Source organism: Pongo abelii, chromosome 20, assembly GCF_028885655.2.
Source record: "Pongo abelii isolate AG06213 chromosome 20, NHGRI_mPonAbe1-v2.0_pri, whole genome shotgun sequence".
NCBI classification, from domain to species: domain Eukaryota; kingdom Metazoa; phylum Chordata; class Mammalia; order Primates; family Hominidae; genus Pongo; species Pongo abelii.
The window spans coordinates 11,459,202-11,484,003 of record NC_072005.2 but is presented as its reverse complement, the minus strand read 5'-3'; the positions used below and the strand labels follow the sequence as shown (position 1 = coordinate 11,484,003).

The 24,802-nt window shown below is 55.0% G+C and overlaps 2 protein-coding genes and 1 non-coding gene across 36 annotated transcripts in view; 1 reads left to right on the top strand and 2 right to left on the bottom strand.

The window, feature by feature from the left end:
- The window catches only part of PRKCSH (PRKCSH beta subunit of glucosidase II), a 21,332-nt gene extending 5,319 nt beyond the window's left edge, over positions 1-16,013 (bottom strand). For 9 of the 33 annotated variants that reach the window (XR_010138563.1, XR_010138564.1, XM_054539734.2 and 6 more), the window contains exons 1-10: positions 11,455-11,592; positions 11,192-11,253; positions 10,702-10,857; positions 10,393-10,509; positions 8,923-9,018; positions 8,770-8,827; positions 5,574-5,691; positions 4,658-4,699; positions 4,413-4,542; positions 179-263 (exon numbers count right to left, since the gene is read on the bottom strand). Coding sequence is in view for 27 of the 33 variants with exons in the window: in XM_054539734.2 (XP_054395709.1) it covers positions 179-263; positions 4,413-4,542; positions 4,658-4,699; positions 5,574-5,691; positions 8,770-8,827; positions 8,923-9,018; positions 10,393-10,509; positions 10,702-10,780 (725 nt within the window). In the remaining 6 variants the exon portion in view is untranslated. Of the gene's footprint in view, positions 1-178; positions 264-4,412; positions 4,543-4,657; positions 4,700-5,573; positions 5,692-8,769; positions 8,828-8,922; positions 9,019-10,392; positions 10,510-10,701; positions 10,858-11,173; positions 11,254-11,454; positions 11,634-15,872 lie in introns of those variants that run through there. The other 24 variants (XR_010138566.1, XR_010138568.1, XM_063719962.1 and 21 more) reach the window with 11 other exon arrangements.
- LOC112130253 (small nucleolar RNA U13) lies at positions 7,638-7,737 on the bottom strand. Its single transcript, XR_002912526.1, has one exon. It is a non-coding gene; the product is annotated as a small nucleolar RNA U13 (small nucleolar RNA).
- On the top strand, positions 11,112-24,802 carry ODAD3 (outer dynein arm docking complex subunit 3). 2 transcript variants are annotated; one of them, XM_054539731.2, is made up of 13 exons: positions 11,112-11,208; positions 15,884-16,005; positions 16,127-16,204; positions 19,514-19,684; positions 19,773-19,874; positions 19,986-20,111; positions 20,291-20,413; positions 21,367-21,519; positions 22,538-22,698; positions 22,772-22,928; positions 23,568-23,723; positions 24,187-24,271; positions 24,452-24,802. In XM_054539731.2, the coding sequence occupies exons 1-13, from the start codon at positions 11,127-11,129 to the stop codon at positions 24,562-24,564; spliced, it is 1,629 nt and encodes a 542-aa protein (XP_054395706.2). In that variant the 5' UTR covers positions 11,112-11,126; the 3' UTR covers positions 24,565-24,802. The 2 variants fall into 2 exon arrangements, with proteins under 2 accessions (XP_054395706.2, XP_024092634.3); XM_024236866.3 differs by lacking the exon at positions 11,112-11,208 and adding an exon at positions 11,633-12,125.

Genomic DNA, 24,802 nt, shown 5'->3' with positions numbered 1-24,802 from the left:
GCATCCTGGACCTGGCCATCCATGAGTAAGAGGCAGGGCCACACGGGGCTTGGGATCAGCCTGGACCCCACGCCGGGGGATCCCAAGGAGGCTCTGGCTGGTTTCTAGAGGCGAGGGTGGCGGGGAGGGAAACCCAGGCCCACGGAAGGGTGGCCAGCTCCAACTCGGGGATACTCACGTCCCGTCCATGTCGTCATCCAGCTCCTTGAAGGCATCAGCCGCCAGCTCCTGCTCCCGTTGGGCCTTGGCAGCAGCCAGCTGCTCTGTAAGGAAGCCACCTGTCACCCCCTGCCCACCCACCGGCTCCCACCAACCCCCGCACCCCACAGGGTCGTTTGCCACCAAGCGCCTACTATGTGCCTGGCCCCATGCTGGACCCTGAGGGCACGACTGTGGAGGAGACAAAGGTCCCTGCCCTTACCGGAGGAGGACAGACGAGGAGCAAGGTGAATGCTTGAAGCCTGGTTGTGTTCAGGGAGACTGGGACAGGGTGGGGAGTGCAGAGGCAGGAGGGCCACCCATGGGGCTGCAGCAGGGAGGTGGGAACCCAGGTGGCAGAGAGTGGCCCTGTCAGGCCACTGTTGGGACAGAGGTGGGGACGAGGGCGGAAGCCAGGTGATAACAAGGGCTGGCCCAGGCTCGGGGCCGAGGAAGAAGCACGGAGCAGAGGCAGATTCTGGGGAGACGCAGATGGGGTGCGCAGACAGTCAGAGGTGGGAGGTGGGGTTGGGGAGAGGAGAGCGACCACTGAGACTTTAGGTTTAGGACCTGGCAGAGGCGTGTCAGGGGCAGGGCTGGCAGGAATGAGATTTCATGGCCAAGGATGCTGGGAGATGGGGAGGATACAGGGAGGGAGACCAGTCCTGGGGGCGTCTTGGGGGTCCCCAGGGCTGGTCCCAGGAAGAGGGGCCACCCGGACAGAAGGGGACTGAGCCTCTGTCCCAAAAGTCCCTCCTTTGTCTGTCGCTACTCTGTCTAACCTAAGCAGAGGGGAAAGCAGCCACAACAGCGGCTCCAATGATTAACTTCCTACTGTATACCAGGATTCAGTTCCCACTGTATACCAAACTCCAGCTTGGTCCTCTACAAACAGAATAAAAACAGCTGGTATTTCCTCTAGAGAGTCTTGGGTCACCCCAGGAGATCCCGCATGTCCCAGCAGACCCGGCTGACACTGTTCTGAGTCTCACAGATAAGGGCCTGAGGGGTCCCTGACCTTTCTGTGGGTGAAGGGACCTGCCCATAATCACCCAGCCAGTGAGAGGTGTAGCCTAGGGCCCAATCCAGGCCATCTGCCCTTGGAGCCCTGGCTCAGCCCCCCCCAACCCTTTGGGAATCTGGGTCAAAACATGGCGCTTCCCTCTGATTCCACAGCTCCACACTGAGAACACGTCCTGAGGAAAATCAGGCCTCAGCTTGCCCAGACCCAAGTGAAAGGAAGCCTGCAGCATGACAAAGACTCAGGGGCAGACAGAGCCAGACAGTGAATTCCCTTTCTACATGCAATGCGGCCTTGCCAAAAAACACCAGGCTCTAGCACCAAAAACAAATAAACAAGGGAAATAATATCTTCAGTTGCAGACAGAGCTGGGAGCCGTGGCTCATGCCTGTAATCCCAACACTTTGGGAGGCCAAAGCAGGCCACCTGAGGCCAGGAGTTCAAGACCAGCCTGGCCAACATGGTGAAACCCCGCCTCTACTAAAAATACAAAAATTAGCTGGCTGTGGTGGCAGGTGCCTGTAATCCCGGCTACTCAGGACGCCTAAGCAGGAGAATCACTTGAACCCGGGAGGTAGAGGTTGCAGTGAGCAGAGATCGGGCCATTGGCACTCCAGCCTAGGCGACAGAGGGAGACTCCATCTCAAAAATAAACAAATTTAAAAAAATCTTCAGTTGCAGACAAAGGGCCAAACCCCAAATAGAAAAAGCCCTTTATTATTATTTTTTTTTAGATGAAGTCTTGCTCTGTCACCCAGGCTGGAGTGCAGCGGCGAGATCTCAGCTCACTGCAACCTCTGTCTCCCGGGTTCCAGCGATTCTCCTGCCTCAGCCTCCCGAGTAGCTGGGACCACAGGCAGACACCACCACGCCAGGCTAATTTTTGTTTTGTTTTGTTTTTTGTGACGGAGTCTCACTCTGTCGCCAGGCTGGAATATAGGGGTGCAATCTCGGCTCACTGAAAACCTCCAACTTCCTGGTTCAAGCAATTCTCCTGCCTCAGCCTCCCGAGTAGCTGGGATTACAGGCACGCACCACCATGTCCAGCTGATTTTTGTATTTTTAGTAGAGACGGGTTTCACCATGTTGGCTAAGATGGTCTCAATCTCCTGACCTCGTGATCTGCCTGCCTCAGCCTCCCAAAGTGCTGGGATTACAGGCGTGAGCCACTGTGCCTGGCCGTATTTTTTTCTTTTAGTAGAGACGGGGTTTCACCATGTTGGCCAGGGTGGTCTCGAACTCCTGACCTCAGGTGATCTGCCCGTCTCGGCCTCCCAAACTGCTGGGATTACAGGCGTGAACCACCATGCCCGGCCACGAAAAAGCTCTTACAATTAGTGAAGACAAATACCAAACACCTGATAGGAAAAATGGTCACTGGATTAAGTAAGTCCTGCTAAAGTCATATAACAAAATCTACATTGATGTTAAAAGGAAGTAGGCAGCTGGGCGAGGTGGCTCATGCCTGTAATCCCACCACTCTGGGGGGCCAAGGCAGGTGGATCACTTGAGGTCAGGAGTTCGGGACCAGCCTGGCCAACGTTGTGAAACCCCGTCTCTACCAAAAATACAAAACAATTAGTTAAATGTGGTGGCAGGTGCCTGTAATCCCAGCTACTCAGGAGGCTGAGGCACAAGAATTGCTTGAACCTGGGAGGCAAAGGTTGCAGTGAGCTGAGATCACGCCACTGTACTCCAGTCCGGGTGGCAGAGGGAGACACTGTTTCAAAAAAAAAAATTATTTAACCAATTTTTAAAAAGGAGGCTCCTCACCTCTGCCCGGCCGCCACACCGTCTGGGAAGTGAGGAGCGCCTCTGCCTGGTCGCCCCGTCTAGGAGGTGAGGAGCGCCTCTGCCCGGCCACCCAGTCTGGGAAGTGAGGAGCGCCTCTGCCCGGCCGCCCTGTCTGGGAGGTGAGGAGCGCCTCTGCCTGGCCGCCACCCCATCTGGGAGGAAGTGAGGAGCGTCTCTGCCCGGCCGCCCCGTCTGGGAAGTGAGGAGCGCCTCTGCCCGGCCGCCCCCTCTGGGAAGTGAGGAGCGCCTCTGCTCGGCCGCCCCCTCTGGGAAGTGAGGAGCGCCTCTGCTCGGCCGCCCCGTCGGGGAAGTGAGGAGCGCCTCTGCCCGGCCGCCCCGTCTGGGAGGTGAGGAGCGCCTCTGCCCGGCTGCCACCCGGTCTGGGAGGAACTGAGGAGCGCCTCTGCCCGGGCGGCCCCGTCGGGGAAGCGAGGAGCGCCTCTGCCCGGGCGGCCCCGTCGGGGAAGTGAGGAGCGCCTCTGCCCGGCCGCCCCGTCTGGGAGGAGAGGAGCGCCTCTGCCCGGGCGGCCCCGTCTGGGAAGCGAGGGGCGCCTCTGCCCAGCCGCCCTGTCTGGGAGGTGAGGAGTGCCTCTGCCCGGCTGCCCTGTCTGGGAGGTGTACCCAACAGCTCCGAAGAGACAGCGACCATCGGGAGCGGGCCATGAGGACGATGGCGGTTTTGTTGAAGAGAAGGGGAGGAAGTGTGGGGAAAGGAAGGAGAGATCAGATTGTTGCTGTGTCTGTGTAGAAAGGGGTGGGCATAGGAGACTCCATTTTGTTCTGACTAGGAGAAATTCTTCTGCCTTGGGATGCTGTTGATCTATGGCCTTTCCCCCAGCCCCCTGCTCTCTGAAACATGTGCTGTGTCAACTCAGGGTTGAATGGATTAAGGGCGGTGCAAGATGTGCTTTGTTAAACAGATGCTTGAAGGCAGCATGCTCTTTAAGAGTCATCACCACTCCCTAATCTCAAGTACTCAGGGGCACAAACACTGCAGAAGGCCGCAGGGTCCTCTGCCTAGGAAAACCAGAGACCTTTGTTCATGTGTTTATCTCCTGACCTTCTCTCCACTATTATCCTATGACCCTGCCATATCCCCCTCTCCGAGAAACACCCAAGAATGATCAATAAATACTTCAGAAATTAAAAAAAAAAAAAAAAAAAAAAAAAAAAAAAAAAAAAGTAGTCACCTTTAAAATTCAAAAAAAAAAAAAAAAAAAAAAAAAGGAGGCTCCTGACATATGCCACAATCCAAGCGAACCTCAAAGCACACAAGGTGATGGGCAGCATGATCAAAAACCTACTGAAACTGACAACAGATAATGAGCGGGAGACTCCTAGGCCCAGACCTGCTCCCACCCAGGACTGAAGGTGAGTCCTTGGCCACTTTCTGTCGTACCTTCCCACAGCTTCTGGTGCTGCTCTTTGGCCTCTCTCTCTGGCTTCTCGGCTTCCTCCTTCACTGTCCGCAGCATCTCCACCTGGTCTTCCAGAGACTTCTTCCCAGCCTGTAGCTCAATGAGCTTTTTCTGGGTGGGCAGAAGGCAAGAGACCAGCTCTCCTCTGTTCTGCCTCCTCCTCATTGACTACTACATCCCTGCCTCTACTCCACAGGGCAGCAGGGAGATGTTCCAAAACACACACCACGCTGGGTCTCTCTCCAGAGCTGGGGTTCCCTGTAGCCCTCTGCAGAGAAGCCCAAATGCCTCAATGTAGCCCGCAAGGGCCCACGTAATCAGGCCCCTGCCTGATTCTCCAGCCCCATTTGCCCCATCCCTATCTTACTAGGATCCAGTTGCCCTGACAACATTCAGACCCCCAAACGCTCTTCTGCCTCCGGTTCTTCAAACATGCTGTTCCTTCAGCCTGGAACACTCTACTTGGCTAACTCCAAATTATCCAACATATTTCATTTGAGATAGAGGCCGCCTCCTCCTCCAAGAAGCCTTCCTTGCCTCCTGCCCCCAACGCAGAGAGGGAGAGGAACTGGGCAAGAAGTCTCTACCCCAAATTTCCCTTTGTCCAGCAGCCCTGGCTGTCTGTCCCTCCCACTAGCAATGAATCCCTTGAGGCAAATCCAGGTCGGTTTGCAGCCTCCTGTCCAGTACACAGGCAAGGCAGGGAGAGACACACGCCTAGGGATCTCAAAGCACCCACCCTATGGAATTAATCCAGCTGCTACTGGCTGACGTTATCTTGTTAACATCAGAACTGGGGAGTCATCTGGTCATCAGCCCATCTTACAGGCAATGGCACCACAGACCCAGGGTACAGAGAAGCAACCCTCCCATCCCCAGGAGGCAGCGAGGCCCTTCCAGCCTGCTTTAGTCTGATGCCCGAGGCCCTGATAAACACCTAAGCCGACAGCCTCCCACTTGGGAACTATTATACTTAGCCAATGACTAAACGCCTAGCACATAACTGAGAAAGCAAAGCTCCGAAAGGCAGTCACTTGCCCCAGAACAGTCGTCAGGGGCAAACCCCTCCCCAGTTTTGCAAGCCCATGCTATGAGGCCTCAAGGCCCAGATCACCCTGGGGCAGCCCCCGCGGGCTCCTTACCTGCTTCTCCTCCCGTGCCTTCTTCCAGTCCTCAATAAGGATCTTCTTCAGACGGAACCCTTCGCGGGTGACCTCGGCCATCTGCTGCAGGGACTCTCTCTCCTTACGGCCCTTCTCTCTGCGGTGGGGAGACACACAGGCACCACCAGTGGGGCACTTAGGGTCCACCAGGTCTGCCTCTTCCAAAATAGCTCAATCCAGCTGTGGCCTCCCACCAAGCCATGCTGGGAAAGATGAGAGCAAACTTTCCTCCCAGGTTCTCTCGACATCAGCATCCTTCATTCCTGTCCTTGAAAGAGGGACAGTGGGTTCTGTAGGCCCCTGGGGTCAGGGAAGGGACTAGGGAGTGCCAGGAGGTGGAGCTAGATATCAACTCTCAAGAGACAGGAGACCAGCTGGGTGCAGTGGTTCATGCCTGTAATCCCAGCAGAATGAGAGGCCAAGGCAGGAGGATCACTTGAGCCCAGGAGTTCACAACCAGCCTGGGCAACATATAAAGACCCTGTCTTTACACATAATTAAAACAAAAAAAAAAAACCACAGAAGACAGAACAGAAATCATGACTCCCAGACAAAAAGACAATCTGGTTACTAAGTGTGTTGGTTGGCTGGGCATGGTGGCTCATGCCTGTAATCCCAGCACTTTGGGAGGCCAAGGCAGGCGGATCACCTGAGGTCAGGAGTTCAAGACGAGCCTGGCCAAGATGGTGAAACCCTGCCTCTACTGAAAATGCAAACATCAGCTGGGCGTGGTGGCGCATGCCTGTAATCCCAGCTACACGGGAGGCTGAGGCAGGAGAATCATTTGAACTCGGAGGTGGAGGTTGGGGTAAGCAAAGATTGTGCCACTGCACTCCAGCCTGGGCAACAGAGCGAGACTCAACTCAAAAAAAAGAAGTGTGGGTCAGGCGCGGTGGCTCACACCTGTAATCCCAGCACTTTGGGAGGCCGAGGTGGGCGGATCACGAGGTCAGGAGATCAAGACCATCCGGGCTAACACGGTAAAACCCCATCCCTACTAAAAATACAAAAAAAAAAAAAAAAATTAGCCGGGTGTAGCAGCAGGTGCCTGTAGTCCCAGCTACTCGGGAGGCTGAAGCAGGAGAATGGCGTGAACCCCGGAAGCGGAGCTTGCAGTGAGCGGAGATCACACCACTGCACTCCAGCCTGGGCGACAGAGCGAGATTCTGTCTCAAAAAAAAAAAAAAAGAAGTGTGTTGGCTGTGTTCAATCCACCTTCTATTTAAAAGATACGGAATCCAGAGAGTTTTCACCATCTGCCAACAACTGATAGGACTTTGTTTTTTGTTTACTTTTTAGCTCACTGCAACCTCTGCTTCCCAGGCCCAAGCAATCTTCCTGCCTCAGCCTCCTGAGTACCTGGGACTACAGACACACACCAACACACCCAGCTAATTTTTTACAAATTTTCAGCTGGGCATGGTGGCTTACGTCTGTAATCCCCGCACTCTGGGAGGCCAAGGCAGGTGGATCATGAGGTCAGGAGTTCAAGACCAGCCTGGCCAATATGGTGAAACACCGTCTCTACTAAAAATACAAATTTTAGCCAGGTGTGGTGGCAGGTGCCTGTAGTCCCAGCTACCGGGAGGCTGAGGCAGAAGAATCGCTTGAACCCGGGAGGCGGAGGTTGCAGTGAGCCAAGATCCCGCCACTGCACTTCATCCAGCCTGGGCAACAGAGTGAGACTCTGTCTCACAAAAAAAAAAGAAAAAAAAAATTTTTTCAGAGACGGGTCTCACTGTGTTGCCCAGGCTGGTCTCAAACTCCTGGGTTAAGGTGATCCTCTCGCCTTAGCCTCCCAAAGTGCTGGGATTACAGGTGTGAGCCACATGCCCAACCAGTAATTTTTTAAATTATAATTTCCAATTTTTATTTTTACTTTTTAATTTTTTTTTTTTACTTTTTATAGAGATAGGGTATCGCTATTTTGCCCAGGCTGATCTCAAACTCCTGGGCTCAAGCAATCTTCCTGCCTCGGCCTCCCAAAATGCTGGGATTATAGGCAGGAGCCACCATAAGCCAGGTCTTATTTTTGTTTTTTCACATCAGACAGGTAATGTGCCAAGGTCACAACAAGGTTTAAGGGAGGCACATCTCTCACACGTGCCTAAAAACCTAATCATCGTGGCCAAGCGCGATGGCTTAGCACTTTGGGAGGCTGAGGCGAGCAGATCAACTGAGGTCAGGCGTTCGAGGCCAGCCTGGCCAACATAGTGAAACCCCATCTCTACTAAAAATACAAAAGTTAGCTGGGCGTGGTGGGGCACACCTGTATTCCCAGCTACTTGGGAGGTTGAGGCGTGAGAACTGCTTGAACCCGAAGGGCAGAGGTTGCAGTGAGCCGAGATCACGCCACTGCACTCCAGCCTGGGCGAGAGTGAGACCCTGTCCCAAAAAAAATAAATAAACAAAAATAAATCATCATGCCTATGAACTACAAAAGGATCAGCTGGCAGGAATTGAGAACAGCTGTTCCACTAGATGCCACAATCCCCACCCCTCCGTATTGCCTCATACTCAGCCTCCTTCTGTTGTATACTTTTTTTTTGAGACGGAGTCTCGCTCTGTTGCCCAGGCTGGATTGCAGTGGCGCGATCTCGGCTCACTGAAACCTCCGCCTCCCGTGTTCATGCCATTCGCCTGTCTCAGCCCCCCGAGTAGCTGGGACTACAGGTGCCCACAACCACGCCCAGCTTTTTTGTATTTTTAGTGAGACGGAGTTTCACCGTGTCAGCCAGGATGGTCTCGATCTCCTGACCTCGTAATCTGCCCGCCTCAGCCTCCCAAAGTGCTGGGATTACAGGCGTGAGCCACCGCGCCCGGCCTCCTTCCGTTGTATAGTTTACCTGCCTGTGGGTGTTTCGGTTTTCAGGGCCCGCTGCAGACTGTGACAATGGAAAGTTTAGAGTTCTAGTGTCGGCTCTGCTATCTCCTATGTGACCCTGGGGAAGTCATTTCCCTTTCTAAACTTGAGTTCCCCCATCTGTTGAATCGGGAAACAATCCTACCTGCTTCCAGACTAGAGGGAAAGGTAGGGATTAGGATTCACAAGCCACCTGGCACAGACGGAGCACCCGATACAGAAAAGCAGAAGAAAGAGTGGGACCGATTCACTGGGTGGAGCCAGGCAAAGTCTTGGGGTGGGGTGATGGGAGGGGTACTGTCACCCACGTACTTGCAGGTGTTCTCACAAATGACGCCGCTGTTGTACTCGTCTGTTCCATCGCAGCAGTCTGTGGCAGAGGCAGAAGCCGAGATCAGACCTGGCAGTGCCTCCTCCCTCCCTCCCTCTACCACCTTTCCAGAATCCTGGTGCATCTTCACTTACCACAAACACCATCGTTGACCCGGTTGGAGGGGATATACAGGGGCTTATAGCCAGTGTTGGTGCAGTGGAAGCTGCCGTTAGGACAGGCAGCCGTGCCTGTGAGGAAGAAGGGAGGGAAGGTTTTCGGAGTCAGCTCAGGGACCGACATGTCGCATCCATCCACAGACAAGAACCCCTGACCCGTACTGCACACAGAGAGCACAAGAAAGGAAAGGAAACCAAAGGAAGGAAAGAGTTGTACACTGCACACCCAGGTCTCGAAATAAAGCTCTCCAGTGCCACCTCCTGCCTCTTCTCACTGAGGCCCTTCAAAACAGGGTCTCCACCTGGCATGGGGGCTCACACCTGTAATCCCAGCACTTTGGGAGGCCAAAGCGGGTGGATCACCTGAGGTGATGAGTTTGAGACCAGCCTGGCCAACACGATGAAACTCCGTCTCTATTAAAAATACGAAAAATTAGCCGGATTGTGGTGGCGTGTGCCTCTAATCCCAGCTACTCAGGAGGCTGAGGCAGGAGAATCACTTGAACCCGGGAGGCGGAGGTTGCAGTGAGCCACGATCATACCACTGCACTCCAGCCTGGGCGATAAGAGTGAAACCCCATCTCAAAAAAAAAAATTAAAAACAAAACAAGGCCAGGTGCGGTGGCTCACGCCTGTAATCCCAACACTTTGGGAGGCCGAGGCAGGTGGATCACAAGGTGAGGAGATCGAGACCATCCTGGCTAACACAGTGAAACCCCGTATCTACTAAAAATACAAAAAAACTAGCTGGGCATGGTGGCAGGTGCCTGTAGTCCCAGCTACTCCGGAGGCTGAGGCAGGAGAATGGTGTGAACTGGGGAGGCAGAGCTTGCAGTGAGCTGAGATGGCGCCACTGCACTCCAGCCTGGGAAACAGAGCAAGACCCCGTCTCAAAACAAAAACAAAAAGAAAACAAAAGACAGGGTCTCATCCAGGCACGGTGGCTCACACCTGTAACCCCAGCACTTTGGGAGGCCAAGGCAGGAGGATGACTTGAGCCCAAGAGTTCCAGGCTGCAGTGAGCTATGATCATGCCACTGTACTCCAGCCTCAGCAACAAAGCAAGACCCTGTCTCTTCAAAAAACACAAAAACAAAAAGCCAGGGTTTCGCTTCACCTCTGTCTCCTGCTGGATTGCTCTTGGCCCCAACCTGTCTCCCACTTCCAGGGGTTTGCCGGTGTTGACCCCTCCATCTGCAGCATCTTCGGGATTCAACTGAAACCTCACCTCCTTGGAGGAGCCTTCTCTGACCCCTAGGCTTGGGAGTAGGAGGACTCTGGGCTCCTCCAGCTGCCCGGGGCCAAAACACTGACCACTGACTTCTGAGCTTGTTTCTGCCCACTCAAAGGAGAGCCAGCAGAGGTAGTATCTTGGTCACACAGACAGGGCCTGGCACTGAGCAGTGTTCAATAAACATCTGATGGATGAACAGAGAAAAAGCTCACCTGGCTCGTCAGAGCCATCCTTGCAGTCACAATAGTCATCGTTGACCTGATCAAATGGGATGGTGGCCGAACCGTCCAGGCAGGTGAAAGGCTTGGACTCATCGTAGAAGTGATGATCTGCGGGGTACAGGAAGCTCAGCCCAGGGCACGTAAGCGCCTTCTCCACCAAATACCATCTCTGTCCTCCCACCCCCACCAGCGGAGCACTACCGGGAAACTGAGTCAAAAGGCTGTAAATGCCTATCCCCAAGGCCCAATGTTGGCCCCTCCCACCTCCAGCCTGGTGGGAGGGTGAACAGGAGGACTCACTGGTGAGGGAGACGCCCCGGGGCCTCTTGACCTCCACGGCCCAGCACATGGGTAGGAGCAGAAGCAGCGGCAGCAGCATCTCACCAGACGCTCTGAGGCCCGAAACGGGTTCTGTGGGAGGAAGCCGACAGCGGGGAGATGCGCTGTGTCTTCACGCTGCAGGAAGAAAGCGGATCCCGGTCAGTGAGAGAGGACTACTTCCAGCCAACTGGATTCCTCCATCGCTTCCAGGCAATAAAGCCTCACTTTGTTTCCGATATGGGGGCGAGGGGCAGCGATCTCCCCAATCCTGGCCAGTCTCACTTGGCTCAAATCAATGGCGAGGATCTCAAGATCTCAAAACCTCCGCTCCCTGTGCCCAACTGTGACCCAATTCCCGCCAATAGACCAAAGGGCTTAACAGCCTCCCCCGTCCACACCCACACATGCATCCTCCGGTTGCCCCGTGTAAGAAATTGAGGTGCCCTCTCACCCGCTCGTTCACACCTACACGAGGCCGAAGCAAAGGTCAGTATCCACCGCACCCCTCTTGTCCGGCAGCCACGGTTCCTGCTGCAGAAAGAAAGCGGAAATTTCTGGGACCCGTCACTTCCGGTCGTACGTTCCGCACCGGGAACGGAGAGTCAGGGTCGCCATGTTGGGAGAGGCAGGAGTGGGGGCGGTGCCAGAGCCGAGACGGCCATCTTGGGCAGGACTGTGAAGCCTTGGAGAGGATAGTTCTGAGGGCTAGCTCTTAATGGCGGCGCAACGTACCTCCATCTTGGGAGTGGCGGCTTCTCAAGCTGGAAAGAAAGTTCCTGAAAAATGCCCGCGAACCCCCAGGGGCGGGATAAGGTTGGGGGAGGTAGGGAAACGGGATGAGCACGTGACCCCAAAGTGCCCAGACCCTGCATCCTGCGGCGCGGCTCTGCCCCGCTCACTGTTGGGACCGCCCCTCTCTGCAGCCTCAGCCAATGAGAACGCAGTGTCAGCCACTGAACGTGGGTGGTCTCCATGGAAACACTGGGGAGAGACGGGGAGGCGGTTACCTAGCAACCGAGAGATGCGGAGCACAACCACCTAGCGGTCGGAAAGTGCATTTTTCAGAGCCCTAGGAATCCGAGCTGACGGATCCCTGACAGGGGCGACTGACTCCTAGTTATCCCCCTAACCCCTAGGGGCCTTCAGCCCCAACCCCATCATGACATCTCCTCTGTGCAGGGCGGCCTCCGCCAACGCCCTGCCTCCTCAGGACCAGGCTTCGACGCTCTCTTCCAAGGTCAAGGGCAGGGAGGCTTCGGGCAAACCCAGCCACCTCCGAGGCAAGGGCACAGCCCAGGCCTGGCCCCCCGGCCGTTCCAAGGGAGGATCCTTCCACAGAGGTGCAGGGAAGCCCTCTGTGCACTCTCAGGTGGCTGAGTTACATAAAAAGATACAACTGTTAGGTAAGATGGCTCCAGAGGGTACAGAGGTCAGGGGTCAACAGTGCCCATCCAATCTTCAGACCAGGCATTGGTGTGACAAAGGTATTTCTCCAGCATGAGTCTAGGTAAACCGTTTCTGGGCAAAAACTCATAACTCATACTTGGTTTATGTTTTTCCTCCTCTCTCTCTTAAAACTTCTCATGAGTTCAGAACCGAGTGAACTGTACTTCATACTTTCTTGTAATTTCTTTTCTCTCTTTTTTTTTTTTTGGCAGAATCTCGCTCTGTTGCCAGGTGGGAGTGCAGTGGAACGATCTCGGCTCACTGCAACCTCCGCCTCCCGGGTTCAAGCGATTGTCCTGCCTCAGCCTCTCGAGTAGCTGGGACTACAGGCACACGCCACCACGCCCAGCTAATTTTTGTATTTTTAGTACAGAGGGATTTCACCATATTGGCCAGGGTGGTCTCAATCTCTTGACCTCCCAGACTGCTGGGATTATAGGCGTGAGCCCTCCTCGGCCTCCCAAACTGCTGGGGTTACAGGCGTGAGACACTGCACCCACTCTTTTTTTTTTTTTTTTTTTTGAGACAGGATCTCGCTCTGTCGCCTAGGCTGGAGAGCAGTGGCATGATCTCGGCTCACTGCAACCTCTGCCTCCCAGGTTCAAGCAATTCTTGAGCCTCAGCCTCCTGACTAGCTGGGACTACAGGTGCGTGTCACCACACCTAATTTTTATATTTTTAGTAGAGACTGGGTTTCACCATGTTGGCCAGGCTGGTCTCGAACTCCTGATCTCAAGTGATCCACCAGCCTTGGCTCCCAAAGTGCTGGGATTACATGTGTGAGCCACAACGCCCAGCCTTCTTTCTTTCTGACAGGGTCTTGCTCTGCTGTTCAGGCTGGAGTGCAGTGGTTGGATAATAGCTCACTGCAGCCTCGACCTCCTGGGCTCAAGTGATCCTTCCACCTCAGCCTCCCGAGTAGCTGGGACTACAGGCATACGCCACTGTACTTGGCTAATTTTCTTACTTTTTGTAGAGATGGGGTCTCACTATGCCGCCCAGGCTGGTCTCGAACTCCTGGGCTCAAGCAATCCTTCCTCCTCAGCCTCCCAAAGTGCTGGGGTTACAGGCATGGGCCACTGCACCTGGCCTGAGCATAGATTTTAGAGCCAGATTTTCTGGGTTGGAATTCTGGCTTTGCATAATAGTTGTCCAACCTTGGGGAACTAAGAGTAACCTAATTGTTCTCAGTTTCTCCATGTGTGAAATGGGGATAGTAACGGTACAACATAGGTACCTGAAATGTGTAAAGTGCTTAGAACAGTGCCTGGCACATAGCAAAGTACCATAAGGTGTAAACCAGTGGTTCTTGTTGGAAAAGGGTTGGTTTGCCCCACAGGGGCCATTTGGCAATGTCCTAAGACATTGAGACCAGCATGGCCAACAAGGTGAAACTGTCTCTACTAAAAATACAAAAAATTAGCCGGGCATGGTGGCATGCATGTCGGTTTTGTGGGTGTGTGTCTGCCACTGGCATCTAGTGGGCAGAGGTGAAGATGCTGCCCAACATTCTGCAAAACAAAGGAGAGCTCCCCACGGCAAATAATTATTCGGCCCAGTTGTTGGTCATCCTGAGGTTGCAGAATCCTTGTGTGTAAGCCATTATTATTGTTTTTGTTGATATTATTAAGAGGTAATCATGGCTGGGTGAGGTGGCTCACACCTGTAATCTCAGCACTTTGGGAGGTCGAGGTGGATGGATCATTTGAGGTCAGGAGTTTGAGACCAGCCTGGCCAACATAGTGAAACCCCATCTCTACTAAAAGTACAAAAATTAGCCAGGCATGGTGGCACACGCCTGTAATCCCAGCTACTTGGAAGGCTGAGGCAGGAGAGGGGCTTGAACCCAGGAGGTGGAGGTTGCAGTGAGCCAGGATTGTGCCACTGCACTCCAGCCTGGGTGACAGAGTGAGATTCCGTCTTAAAAAAAAAAAAAAAGGTAATCTTGCATGGTTGCTTGTGACCTTAAACAGTTTAATCAGCCCAAGCCTCTGTCTTGTCATCTGTGCAAGGGGTATGATATGCATATGCCATGGATACCTATTGGCACGTGATATATGGCATTCAGAAACCTCTTAGTCCAGCATCCAACACATAATAAATGCTCACAGTGAAGTACGGTTGACCCTTGAACACCATGTGTTCACATATATCATTCATCCTTTCAAGTTAAAAAAAATTGAGATGGGCAGGCTGGGCACAGTTGTTCACACCTGTAATCCCAGCACTTTGGGAGGCTGAGGCAGGATTGCTAGAGGCAAGGAGTTCAAGACCAGCCTGGGCAACATAGTGAGACCCTCAACTCTACAAAAAATAAAGTAGCCAGATGTGGTGGCACATGCCTCTAGTCCTAGCTACTTGGGAGGCTGAGGCAGGAGGACTGCTTGAGCCCAGGAGGTTGAGGCTTCAGTGAGCAATGATAGCACCACTGCACTTCATTCTGGGTGACAGAGCAAGACCCAGTCCCAAAAAAGAAAAGAAAAGAAAATACAACAGTCAACAGTCATGGAATGCAAAACCTGAGTATACAGAGGGACAACTGTTTGTATCTGCAGGTTCCACAGGGCTGACGGCGGGACTTGAGTATGAGTATGGAAGGATTTTGGGTTTTTTTTTTTTGAAATGGAGTCTTGCTCTGTTGCCCAGGCTGGAGTGCAGTGGCAGGATCTCAGCTCAGTGCAACCTCCACCTCTGGAGGTCAAGTAATTCTCGTGCCTCAGCCTCCTGTAGCTGGGATTACAGGCACCCACCATCATGCCCGGCGAATTTTTTTTTTTTTTTTTTGAGATGGAGTCTTGCTCTGTTGCCCAGGCTGGAGTGCAGTGGTGCGATCTCGGCTCACTGCAAGCTCTGCCTCCCGGGTTCACGCCATTCTCCTGCCTCAGCCCCCTGAGTAGCTGGGACTACAGGTGCCTGCCACCATGCAAGGCTAATTTTTTTTTTTTTTTTTTTTTTTTGTATTTTTAGTAGAGGCGGGGTTTCACTATGTTAGCCAGGATGGTCTCGATCTCCTGACCTCGTGATCTGCTCACCTCGGCCTCCCAAAGTGTTGGGATTATGGGCGTGAGCCACCGTGCCCGGCCATGCCCGGCTAATTTTTGTATTTTTGTAAAGATGGGGTTTCACCATGTTGGCCAGGCTGATCTTGAACTCTTGACCTCAGGTGATCTGCCCACCTCTACCTCACAAAGTGCTGGGATTACAGGAATGAGGCATTGTGCCCAGCCTCACACCTGGCTAATTTTTGTATTTTTAGTAGAGACGAGGTTTTACCATGTTGGCCAGGCTGGTCGACGACTGCATTCTTATAATATGAAGTTGATGAGCCTGGCACGGTGGCTCACACCTGTAATCCTAGGACTTTGGGAGGCCTAGGACTTTGGGAACACCTGAGGTCAGGAGCTCGAGACCAGCCTGACCAACATGGAGAAACCCCGTCTCTACTAAAAATATAAAATTAGCCAGGTGTGGTGGTACATGCCTGTAATCCCAGCTACTTGGGAGGCTGAAGCAGGAGAATCTCTTGAACCCAGGAGGCGGAGGCTGCGGTGAGCGGAGATTGCACCATTGCACTCCAGCCTGGGCAACAAGAGCGAAACTCCGTCTCAAAAAAAAAAAAATTGTCGATGATTGCAAAAAAGGTCTTTCCTCTGGGATGTTGCACCCACACACCCACCCGGTAACTGTGTGTCTGTCCACCTCACCTGCCTGCCAGAGGGTGACCGGAAGGCTTTCTTTGAGAGCTCTCAGTGGAACATCAAGAAGAACCAGGAGACCATCAGTCAGCTCCGCGAGGAGACTAAGGCACTGGAACTAAAGCTGCTGGACCTGCTCAAGGTAAGGGGCAAAGGGGTGGGTGTAGGGTTCCTGCGGCAGGGGATGGGGGTGGCAAGGAGGTAGCACCTGGCCTCAGCTGGAGGTGGCATGCTGAAAGGTGACTGGACTTCCCTCCTTGCAGGGAGATGAGAAAGTGGTCCAGGCAGTGATTCATGAATGGAAGTGGGAGAAGCCATACCTGAAGAACAGGACAGGACAGGTTTGCCCACCCTCGCCCCACCTCCTCCTTCATTTCCAGCCTGGGTCCCCTCACCACTGGACTCCAGGCTCACCCTCTCCAATCCTTCCTGCGCACTACTGCCATTCATGTGCTCATTCAATTAAATCTTTATTACTCACTGTCCTTGTATCCGGCATCCTGGCATGGTGGTAAATGCAGTGAAAAAGCAGACCAAGTCTCCACTTCTAAAAACAGCTCATATCCTAATAGGGAAAACAAGTTAAAAAAAAAAAATCACAGCCAGGCGCGGTGGCCCACATCTGTAATCACAGCACTTTGGGAGGCCAAGGCGGGCAGATGACCTGAAGTCAGGAGTTCAAGACCAACCTGACCAACATGGAGAAACCCCGTCTCTACTAAATATACAAAACTTAGCTAGGCATGATGGCACATGCCTGTAATCCCAGCTACTCAGAAGGCTGAGGCTAGAGGATTGCATGAGCCTAGAAGTTTGATACTATAATAAGCCACAATTGCACCACTGCACTCCAGCCTGAGTGACAGTACAACCTGTTTCTTAAAAAAAAAAAAAAAAAGGCTGGGCGCGGTGGCTCACGCCTGTAATCCCAGCACTTTGGGAAACCGAGGCAGGTGGATCACGAGGTCAGGAGATCGAGACCATCCTGGCTAACATGGTGAAACCCCGTCTTTACTAAAAATACAAAAGGCCAGGCGCGGTGGCTCGTGCCTGTAATCCCAGCACTTTGGGAGGCCGAGGTGGGTGGATCACGAGGTCAGGAGTTCTAGACCAGCCTGGCCAAGATAGTGAAACCCTGTCTTTACTAAAAATACAAAAATTAGCCAGGTGTGGTGGCAGTCACCTGTAATCCCAGCTACTCGGGAGGCTGAGGCAGAGAATTGCTTGAACCCGAGAGGCAGAAGTTGCAGTGAGCTGAGATCGCACCACTGCACTCCAGCCTGGGCAACAGAGTGAGACTCTGTCTCAAAAATAAATAAATAAATAAATAATAAAATAAAAATAAAAATACAAAAAATTAGCCAGGCATGGTGGCCGGCGCCTGTAGTCCCAGCTACTCAGGAGGCTGAGGCAGGAGAATAGTTTGAACCCGGGAGGCGGAGCTTGCAGTGAGCTGAGACTGGTGCCACTGCACTCCAGTCTGGGTGACAGAGCGAGACTCTGTCTCAAAAAAACAAAAACAAACAAACAAAAACAAAAGATAAATTAAAATAAAGGCCAGGCGCGGTGGCTCATGCCTGTAATCCCAGCACTTTGGCAGGCTGAGGCTTGCGGATCACCTGAGGTCGGGCGTTTGAGACCAGCCTGGCCGACACGACGAAACCCCATCTCTACTAAAAATACAAAAAATTAGCCAGGCCTGGTGGTGCATGCCTGTAATCCCAGCTACTCAGGAGGCTGACTCAGGAGAATCTCTTGAACCTGGGAGGTGGAGGTTGCTGTGAGCCGAGATCACGCCATTGCACTCCAGCCTGGTAAATAAATAAATAAATAAATAAATAAATAAATAAAACACAGTCTAGGCATGGTGGCTCATGCCTTGTAATACCAGCACTTTGGGAGGCCAAGGCTGGAGGATCGCTTGAGCCCAAGAGTTTGAGACGAGCCTGCCAACATAGTGAAACTTTGACTCTACAACAAATACAAAAGATTTGCCAAATGTGCTGCCACAGGATTGTAGTCCCAGCTACTTGCCAGGCTGTGTTGGGAAGATCACCTGAACTGGGGAGGTCGAGGCTGCAGTGAGTCATGTTCATGCCACTGCACTCCAGTCTGGGTGACAAAGCAAGGCCTTGTCTCAAAAAATAATTTTAAAAATTAAAAGGCTGGGCGTGATGGCTCATGCCTGTAATCCTAGTACTTTGGGAGACCAAGGCAGGTGGATCACCTGAGCTCAGAAGTTCATGACCAGCCTGGGCAACATGATGAAACCCTGTCTCTACCAAAAATACAAAAACGTACCCAGGCGTCGTGGCATGCATCTGTGGTCCCAGCTACTGAGGACGCTGAGGAGGAAGGATCACTTGAGCTCAAGGGGCGGAGGTTGCAGTGAGCCGAGATCGAGCCACTGCACTCCAGCCTGAGTGACAGGGTGAGACCCCATCTCAAAAAACAAAACAAAACAAAACTGAGGTGGGTGCAGTGGCTCATGCCTGTAATCGCAGCACTTTGGGAGGCCGAGGAAGCAGGATGGCTTGGGCCCAGGAATTCGCAACCAGTCTGGGCCACATAGCGAGACCCTGCCTCTATAATTTTTTTTTTTTTGAGACAGAGTTTCACACTGTTGCCCAGTACAGAGTGCAGTGGCACGATCTTGGCTCACTGCAAGCTCCGCATCCCGGGTTCATGCCATTCTTCTGCCTCAGCCTCCTGAGTAGCTGGGACTGCAGGCGCCTGCCACCATGCCCGGCTAATTTTTTGCATTTTTAGTAGAGACAGGGTTTTACCATGTTAGCCAGGATGGTCTCGATGTCCTGACCTCGTGATCTGCCCGCCTTGGCCTCCCAAAGTGCTGGGATTACAGGCGGGAGCCACTGTGCCTGGCCTAAAACATTTTTTAAAAGAAAAAAATGGCCAGAAGTCGGCTGGGTGAGGTGGCTCACGTCTGTAATCCCAGCACTTTTGGAGGCCAAGGCAGGTGGATCACCTGAAGTCAGGCGTTGGAGACCAGCCTGGCCAACATGGTGAAACCCTGTCTCTACCCAAAATACAAAAATTAGCCGGGTGTGGTGGCACATGCCTGTAATCCCAGCTACTTGGGAGGCTGAGGCAGGAGAATTGCTTGAACCTAGGAGATGGAAGTTGCAGTGAGCCGAGATCGTGCCACTGTACTTCAGCCTGGGCGACAGAGCGAGACTCCGTTTCAAAAAAAAAAAGAAAACAAAAACGAAAATTAGCCAGGCTTGGTGGTGGGCACCTGTAACCCCAGCTACTCGGGAGGCTGAGGCAGGAGAATGGCGAGAACCCAGGAGGAGGAGGTTGCAGTGAGCCGAGATTGCACCACAGCACTGCAGCCTGGGTGTCAGAGCAAGACTCCGTCTAAAAAAAAAAAAAAGAAAAGAAAAATTAAAAAAAATTTTTTTAGAACCCTGAGCCGGTGTAAGATCATCACCAAGGTGGTCGATATAGACAGAGAGAAGACTCCGGTGCTCTCTCTCCAAAAACAACACAGAAGGGGTGGCCGGGGAGGTGGGTAGAAAACGGGAGAGGGGAGTCCTGGAAGCCACATTATGAGAGAAAGAAGGGAGGAAGGGCTAGGTGTGTGTCGGGGTAGGGTGTTCAGGCTCCTGCTTTCGCTCCCCTCCTTGCAGCAGGCCCTGGAGCACCTAGACCACCGGCTGAGGGAGAAGGTGAAGCAGCAGAACGCCCTGCGGCACCAGGTGGTGTTGCGGCAGAGGCGGCTGGAGGAGCTCCAGCTGCAGCACAGCCTGCGCCTTCTGGAGATGGCGGAGGCGCAAAACAGACACACAGAGGTGGCCAAGGTAGGGGCGGGTGAGGCCTGCAGGGCAGAGGGTCGTGTGGAAGGGATTGAGTGCGGAGGGCCCTCAGCCCAGCCCTGCTGCTCTCCAGACCATGCGGAACCTGGAGAACCGCCTGGAGAAGGCCCGGATGAAGGCGCAGGAGGCCGAGCACATTACCAGCGTGTACCTGCAGCTCAAGGCCTATCTAATGGTAGGGACTAGGAGGGCTCGGGTGAGATGACAAGCAGGGAGGGCGGGCTTGGCTAGGGACAGCAGTCACAGACCTGCACCATCTCCCCAACCCCTCCCCACCACGCCCCAGGACGAGAGCCTCAACTTGGAGAACCGGCTGGACTCCATGGAGGCTGAGGTGGTGAGGACCAAACATGAGCTGGAGGCACTGCACGTGGTGAACCAAGAGGCCCTCAATGCCCGGGACATTGCCAAGGTGCCAGCCCTCTTGCCCTCGGCCATCCTGCCCAGCTGCCGCGGTCTTCCAGCTTGAGAATCTGACCTCAGCTGTCCCTGAGCTTCCCCTACGCCCCCGCCCCCATCTATCTCCCAGCACCCTGCGGCGGGCAGCGGTAGGTGCCAGCTGGTCTCCCTGCTCCCCTGCCCGCCCTCCAGAACCAGCTGCAGTACCTGGAGGAGACCTTGGTTCGAGAGCGCAAGAAGCGGGAACGCTACATAAGTGAGTGCAAGAAGCGCGCCGAGGAGAAGAAACTGGAGAACGAGCGCATGGAGCGCAAGGTGGGCGCACCCAGGGGTGCGCGCCCGTGACTCCAGCCCAGCCCAGCACAAACCAGCCATACCCTGGCTCTCCCTCATTCTAGGCCTTCTCCCATTTCCTAAATTTCTCCTAACCCCGCCCCCTCTCTGACTCCACCCCCACTTGGTGCAAAGACCCCTCCCACATCCCTGACCCCGCCTCTCCTCCCCTCCCCTCCTACGCGACTGCACCATTTTGGCTCTGACATGGCCTCCAGCCTTCCCCTTACTCGGTGATCCCTACCCATCCTTTCCCACCTGACTAGACTGCCTGTCCTAAATCTGACCGTGCCTGCAAGCCAACGGTTGCCTAAGGCCCCGCCCCTCACTCTTGGCCTCACGCCTGCACGTGCCCTGAGGCTGCCTCCCGTCCAGCCCTCACCAAGGCCCTGTCCTGCCTTTTTGTTTTTTGGGTTGTTGTTGTTGTTGTTGTTTGGTAGGGGTTTTTTTTGCATATATATATGTGGTTTTTTTTTTGAGACACGGTCTCACTCTGTCGCTCAGATTAATTATAGCTCACTGCAGTCTCGACCTCCTGGGCTCAAGTGATCCTCTCACCTCAGCCTCCCAAGTAGCTGGGACTACAGGCGCCCCACCACGCCCTGCTAATTTTCGTGTTTTTTGTAGAGACGGGGTCTCGCCGTGTTGCCCAAGCTGGTCCCGAACCCCTGGGCTCAAACAATCCTCCCGCCTCAGCCTCCTAAAGTACTGGAATTAAAGGCGTGAGCCACAGCCACCGCCACCGCGCCCGACCTTGTCCCACTTTCTTGACACCTGCCCGGGTGCCTTTATCTGGCCCCAAGCTTTTGCCCTCTCCCTTCCCTCCAGTTTGAGCCCTGTTCCCTCCCGGGCCCCTGTCTGGATCCCCCTCCCCGGCCTCCTTCCTAAGCGCTGTCCACCAGCTGACCCTGGCTCTGACCTCAACCCACGAGCAGACCCACCGGGAGCACCTGCTGCTACAGTCCGAAGACACCACCCAGGACAGCCTGCATGCCAAGGAGGAGGAGCTGCGGCAGCGCTGGAGCATGTACCAGATGGAGGTGATCTTTGGCAAGGTCAAGGACGCCACTGGCACTGCCGAGACGCACGTGAGTTCTGCCCGCAACCCTCTCCGCCGCGCCCCCTCCCCCACCCCAGACCGGCCCCAGGGGTGCCTAAGCCGGTGAAACCGACACACCCTGTCTCCCCTCTCTGCCAGGTCAGTTATTCAGCTCACAAACCTGCTCCTTTCTTGAAAAACATCCCTTCCCCCTCCAGCTACCTTTCAGTTTTTCTGCTGCCCTTCGCAGCAAAACCCCTAGGAGCTGTCTACACTCGCCGTCATTTCTCCACTAGCCTTCCGTTCTCTCTTGCACCATGCTAACTCCTTTGCCATGCCAGCTCTAGGAGAACTGGGAGTTTCCTCTCTTGTTCTGTCTCCAGTGTCTGTAACATGGTCTGGGACCCAGTAGACCGCCCAGTACCATCCTCAGATCCTGGCAAGTGGGGTCCCCGCGCCGGGTCCCTCACTTTACAGCGTCTTCCTTGCATTATTCTAAGACCGCTGTGTCCCCCTTGGGTCCTGGTTCCCGCCGGTGAACACTGGACCTCAACCCTGTTTCTCCCTTCTGGGTGTCCGCCAACCTGCTGCTCCTCCCATGGGGCCGACCCCTGAGGAGTTCCGGGACTCCCACCTATAGGAGGACACCTATGGGGTCATCTGGGGCACCGAGGCGCGGCCCCTTTCCAGATGTGGGCCTTGTGAGCGGATGGCTCCGAAGACGGGCGGTATTTCCTGCGGAATCGGGCGAGATTCACGGCCAGAAATTGATGGCACTTTGATTTTGGAAAGAAGCTATGCTCGCCTCTCCAGTTGCCCCCGAATTTGGGCTGACTCAAATTCCTTATATAGGCCAGAAAGGGCCCCGCAAAAAGGATGTATCCAGGGCTGCTCACCCTTGAAGCAACCCTGAATCCAACCCACAGTGTCCCCATACATTGCTGTGCAAAACGCGCCAGCTCAGGCCACCTGTCCTGCGTGCGAGGGGACGCAGGGTGGGGGAGAGGAGGTGGAATGCCCCTACGCTCCCTAGGCCCTGGCTCTGACTGGGGCTGGGTGGCCCGCAGTCGTTGGTGCGGCGGTTCCTGGCCCAGGGCGACACCTTCGCGCAGTTGGAGACGCTCAAGAGCGAGAACGAGCAGACGTTGGTGAGGCTGAAGCAGGAGAAACAACAACTGCAGCGGGAGCTGGAAGACCTCAAGTACTCGGGGGAGGCCACGCTGGTGAGGTGAGGCACCGGGGCCCTGGGGAGGGCGGCGGGGTGGGCTGAGCCCCCGGGATGACCTCCTGGCTCCCTGCAGCCAGCAGAAACTGCAAGCCGAGGCGCAGGAGCGTCTCAAGAAGGAGGAGCGGCGGCACGCAGAGGCCCAGGACCAGCTGGAGCGCGCCTTGCGGGCGATGCAAGTGGCCAAGGACAGCCTGGAGCACCTGGCCAGCAAGCTGATCCACATCACTGTGGTAGGCCCCGCCCGGGGGAAGCCCCGCCAGGCCCTCCTGGGACCGCAGAGGCGCAGCCACGAAGCGGGGGTTCCTGCCACACCAGTCTGCCCTAGGGAACGTGGCCCGCCACATCCCCTGTCCCGGACGTCAGAGGCCCCGCCCACAGGGGAAGCCGCACCCCATTCCTCAGAGTCCTCGCCCCACCTCCCTGGGGAAGCTCTCGCTCCCCAAGGAAGCCCAAGACTTCAGAGACCCTGTCCCGTCTCAAGCTCCGCCTCCAAGGGAAAGAAGTCCCACCCAGTCCCCGAAAAGCTCGCAGACCTATCTGTAATTCTGGAGCAGTCCGAGACAGAAGCCCTATCCTGCCCGCAGCAGAGGGCCATTTCTTCAGGAGGCCATCCCATAATGGCCTCCCTCGAATCCTTACTGTTCCCAAGAGGCCTCCCCGAAACCTTTTCATACAGAGTTAGAGTTCAGAGGCTCCCCGATCACAGACGTAATCTTGACCTAAGTCCCCGCCCCCAATGGCTAGGATCGCCCCTGCAGGTGGGCCCTTACCTCCTAGGCCCCGCCCCCGAGAGAAAAAACCCGCCCCTGGGTGGAGCCTTCCAAGAGGCCCCACCCCTCTCGGCTGACCCGGCTCTACCCTGGCCGCAGGAGGACGGCCGCTTCGCGGGAAAGGAGCTGGATCCCCAGGCAGATAACTATGTGCCAAACCTGCTGGGCCTCGTGGAGGAAAAGCTGCTGAAACTGCAGGCGCAGCTCGGGGGCCACGACGTGCAGGAGATGCTGCGCCACATCGCTAACCGCGAGGTGCCCTGCAGCCATGGGGCAGAGCTCCAGAGATCTAGGAGTAGGGCTGGGTCGGAAAACCAGGGAACCGCGGGCAACTTCGGGAGACCAGATTGCAGGCTGATCAGCCAGGAAGGGGTCTCGGGGACAACGGGTGAGGTTTGACGAGCCAGGCGTGAGCCCGAGCCACGAGAGAAGAAACCAGAAGAGGTGCGGGCGGGTCCTGGGAGGCTAGAGGACGCGGCTGGGGCATCCGGATGGGGAGAGGCCTAGTGGCAGGGCCCCAGAGACCAGGGGCGGACCTGAGTGATGAGGGGGTGAAGCTGGATATCAAGGTGCTTGCTGAAGGACGGATGGGAGTGGGCAGTGGTCTCCAGTTGGAACTAGGGCATATCTCGGAATGGGGTAGGGAGGAGGGGGAACGTGACTTCTCGGTGGCCCCTGGCCCCGCCCACCGTCCTCTTCGCTTCCCATCCCCGCTTAGTTCCTCGCCAGCTTAGAGGGAAGGCTGCCCGAATACAACACCCGCATCGCCCTGCCCCTTGCCACTTCCAAGGACAAGTTTTTTGGTCAGTATGGGTGGGGGAATGAAGGGGTGCGGTTGGGGCCCCAAGCTGGGTAGCAGGAGGTTGTCGGATACCCTGTTCAGGGCCAAGGTGGGGGTGGAGTGGGGTGGTAAAGAGAAGAGGAGCCAGGGATGGGGACCTGGATCCCTTTTCGCTCCCTGCTCATCCCCCCACCCCCCGTAGACGAAGAGAGTGAGGAGGAGGACAACGAGGTAGTGACCCGCGCATCACTCAAGATCCGTTCCCAGAAATTAATCGAAAGTCACAAGAAGCTCCGTCGCTCTCGGAGGTCCTAGACTCGTCCTGACACCCACCTGGCGGCCCCCATCGGAGCCCCCGATCCCTCCGGGTCTAGCGCAGGCCCCACGGGGCCCCTTCAGGGGCTGAACGCGGCCCGGACAGGGAGCGGAGGCGGCCAGCGGCTCCCGGAGGGGAGGAAGGGGCCGGGCCAGACGTTCCCACAGTAAATCTCCCCAGCTGGGTCCGCCCCGGCCTCAGAGTTGCGCAATAAAGGTTACCCACCATGCCCCTGGG

Bases quoted from the DNA above. Each gene is read 5' to 3' on its own strand.
- ODAD3 (XM_024236866.3), top strand. From the start codon at position 11,882: ATGACATCTCCTCTGTGCAGGGCGGCCTCCGCCAACGCCCTGCCTCCT. The intron at 21,520-22,537 runs GTGAGTTCTGCC...GGTGGCCCGCAG, and splicing joins CTGGCACTGCCGAGACGCAC to TCGTTGGTGCGGCGGTTCCT. The intron at 22,699-22,771 runs GTGAGGCACCGG...GGCTCCCTGCAG, and splicing joins GGGGAGGCCACGCTGGTGAG to CCAGCAGAAACTGCAAGCCG.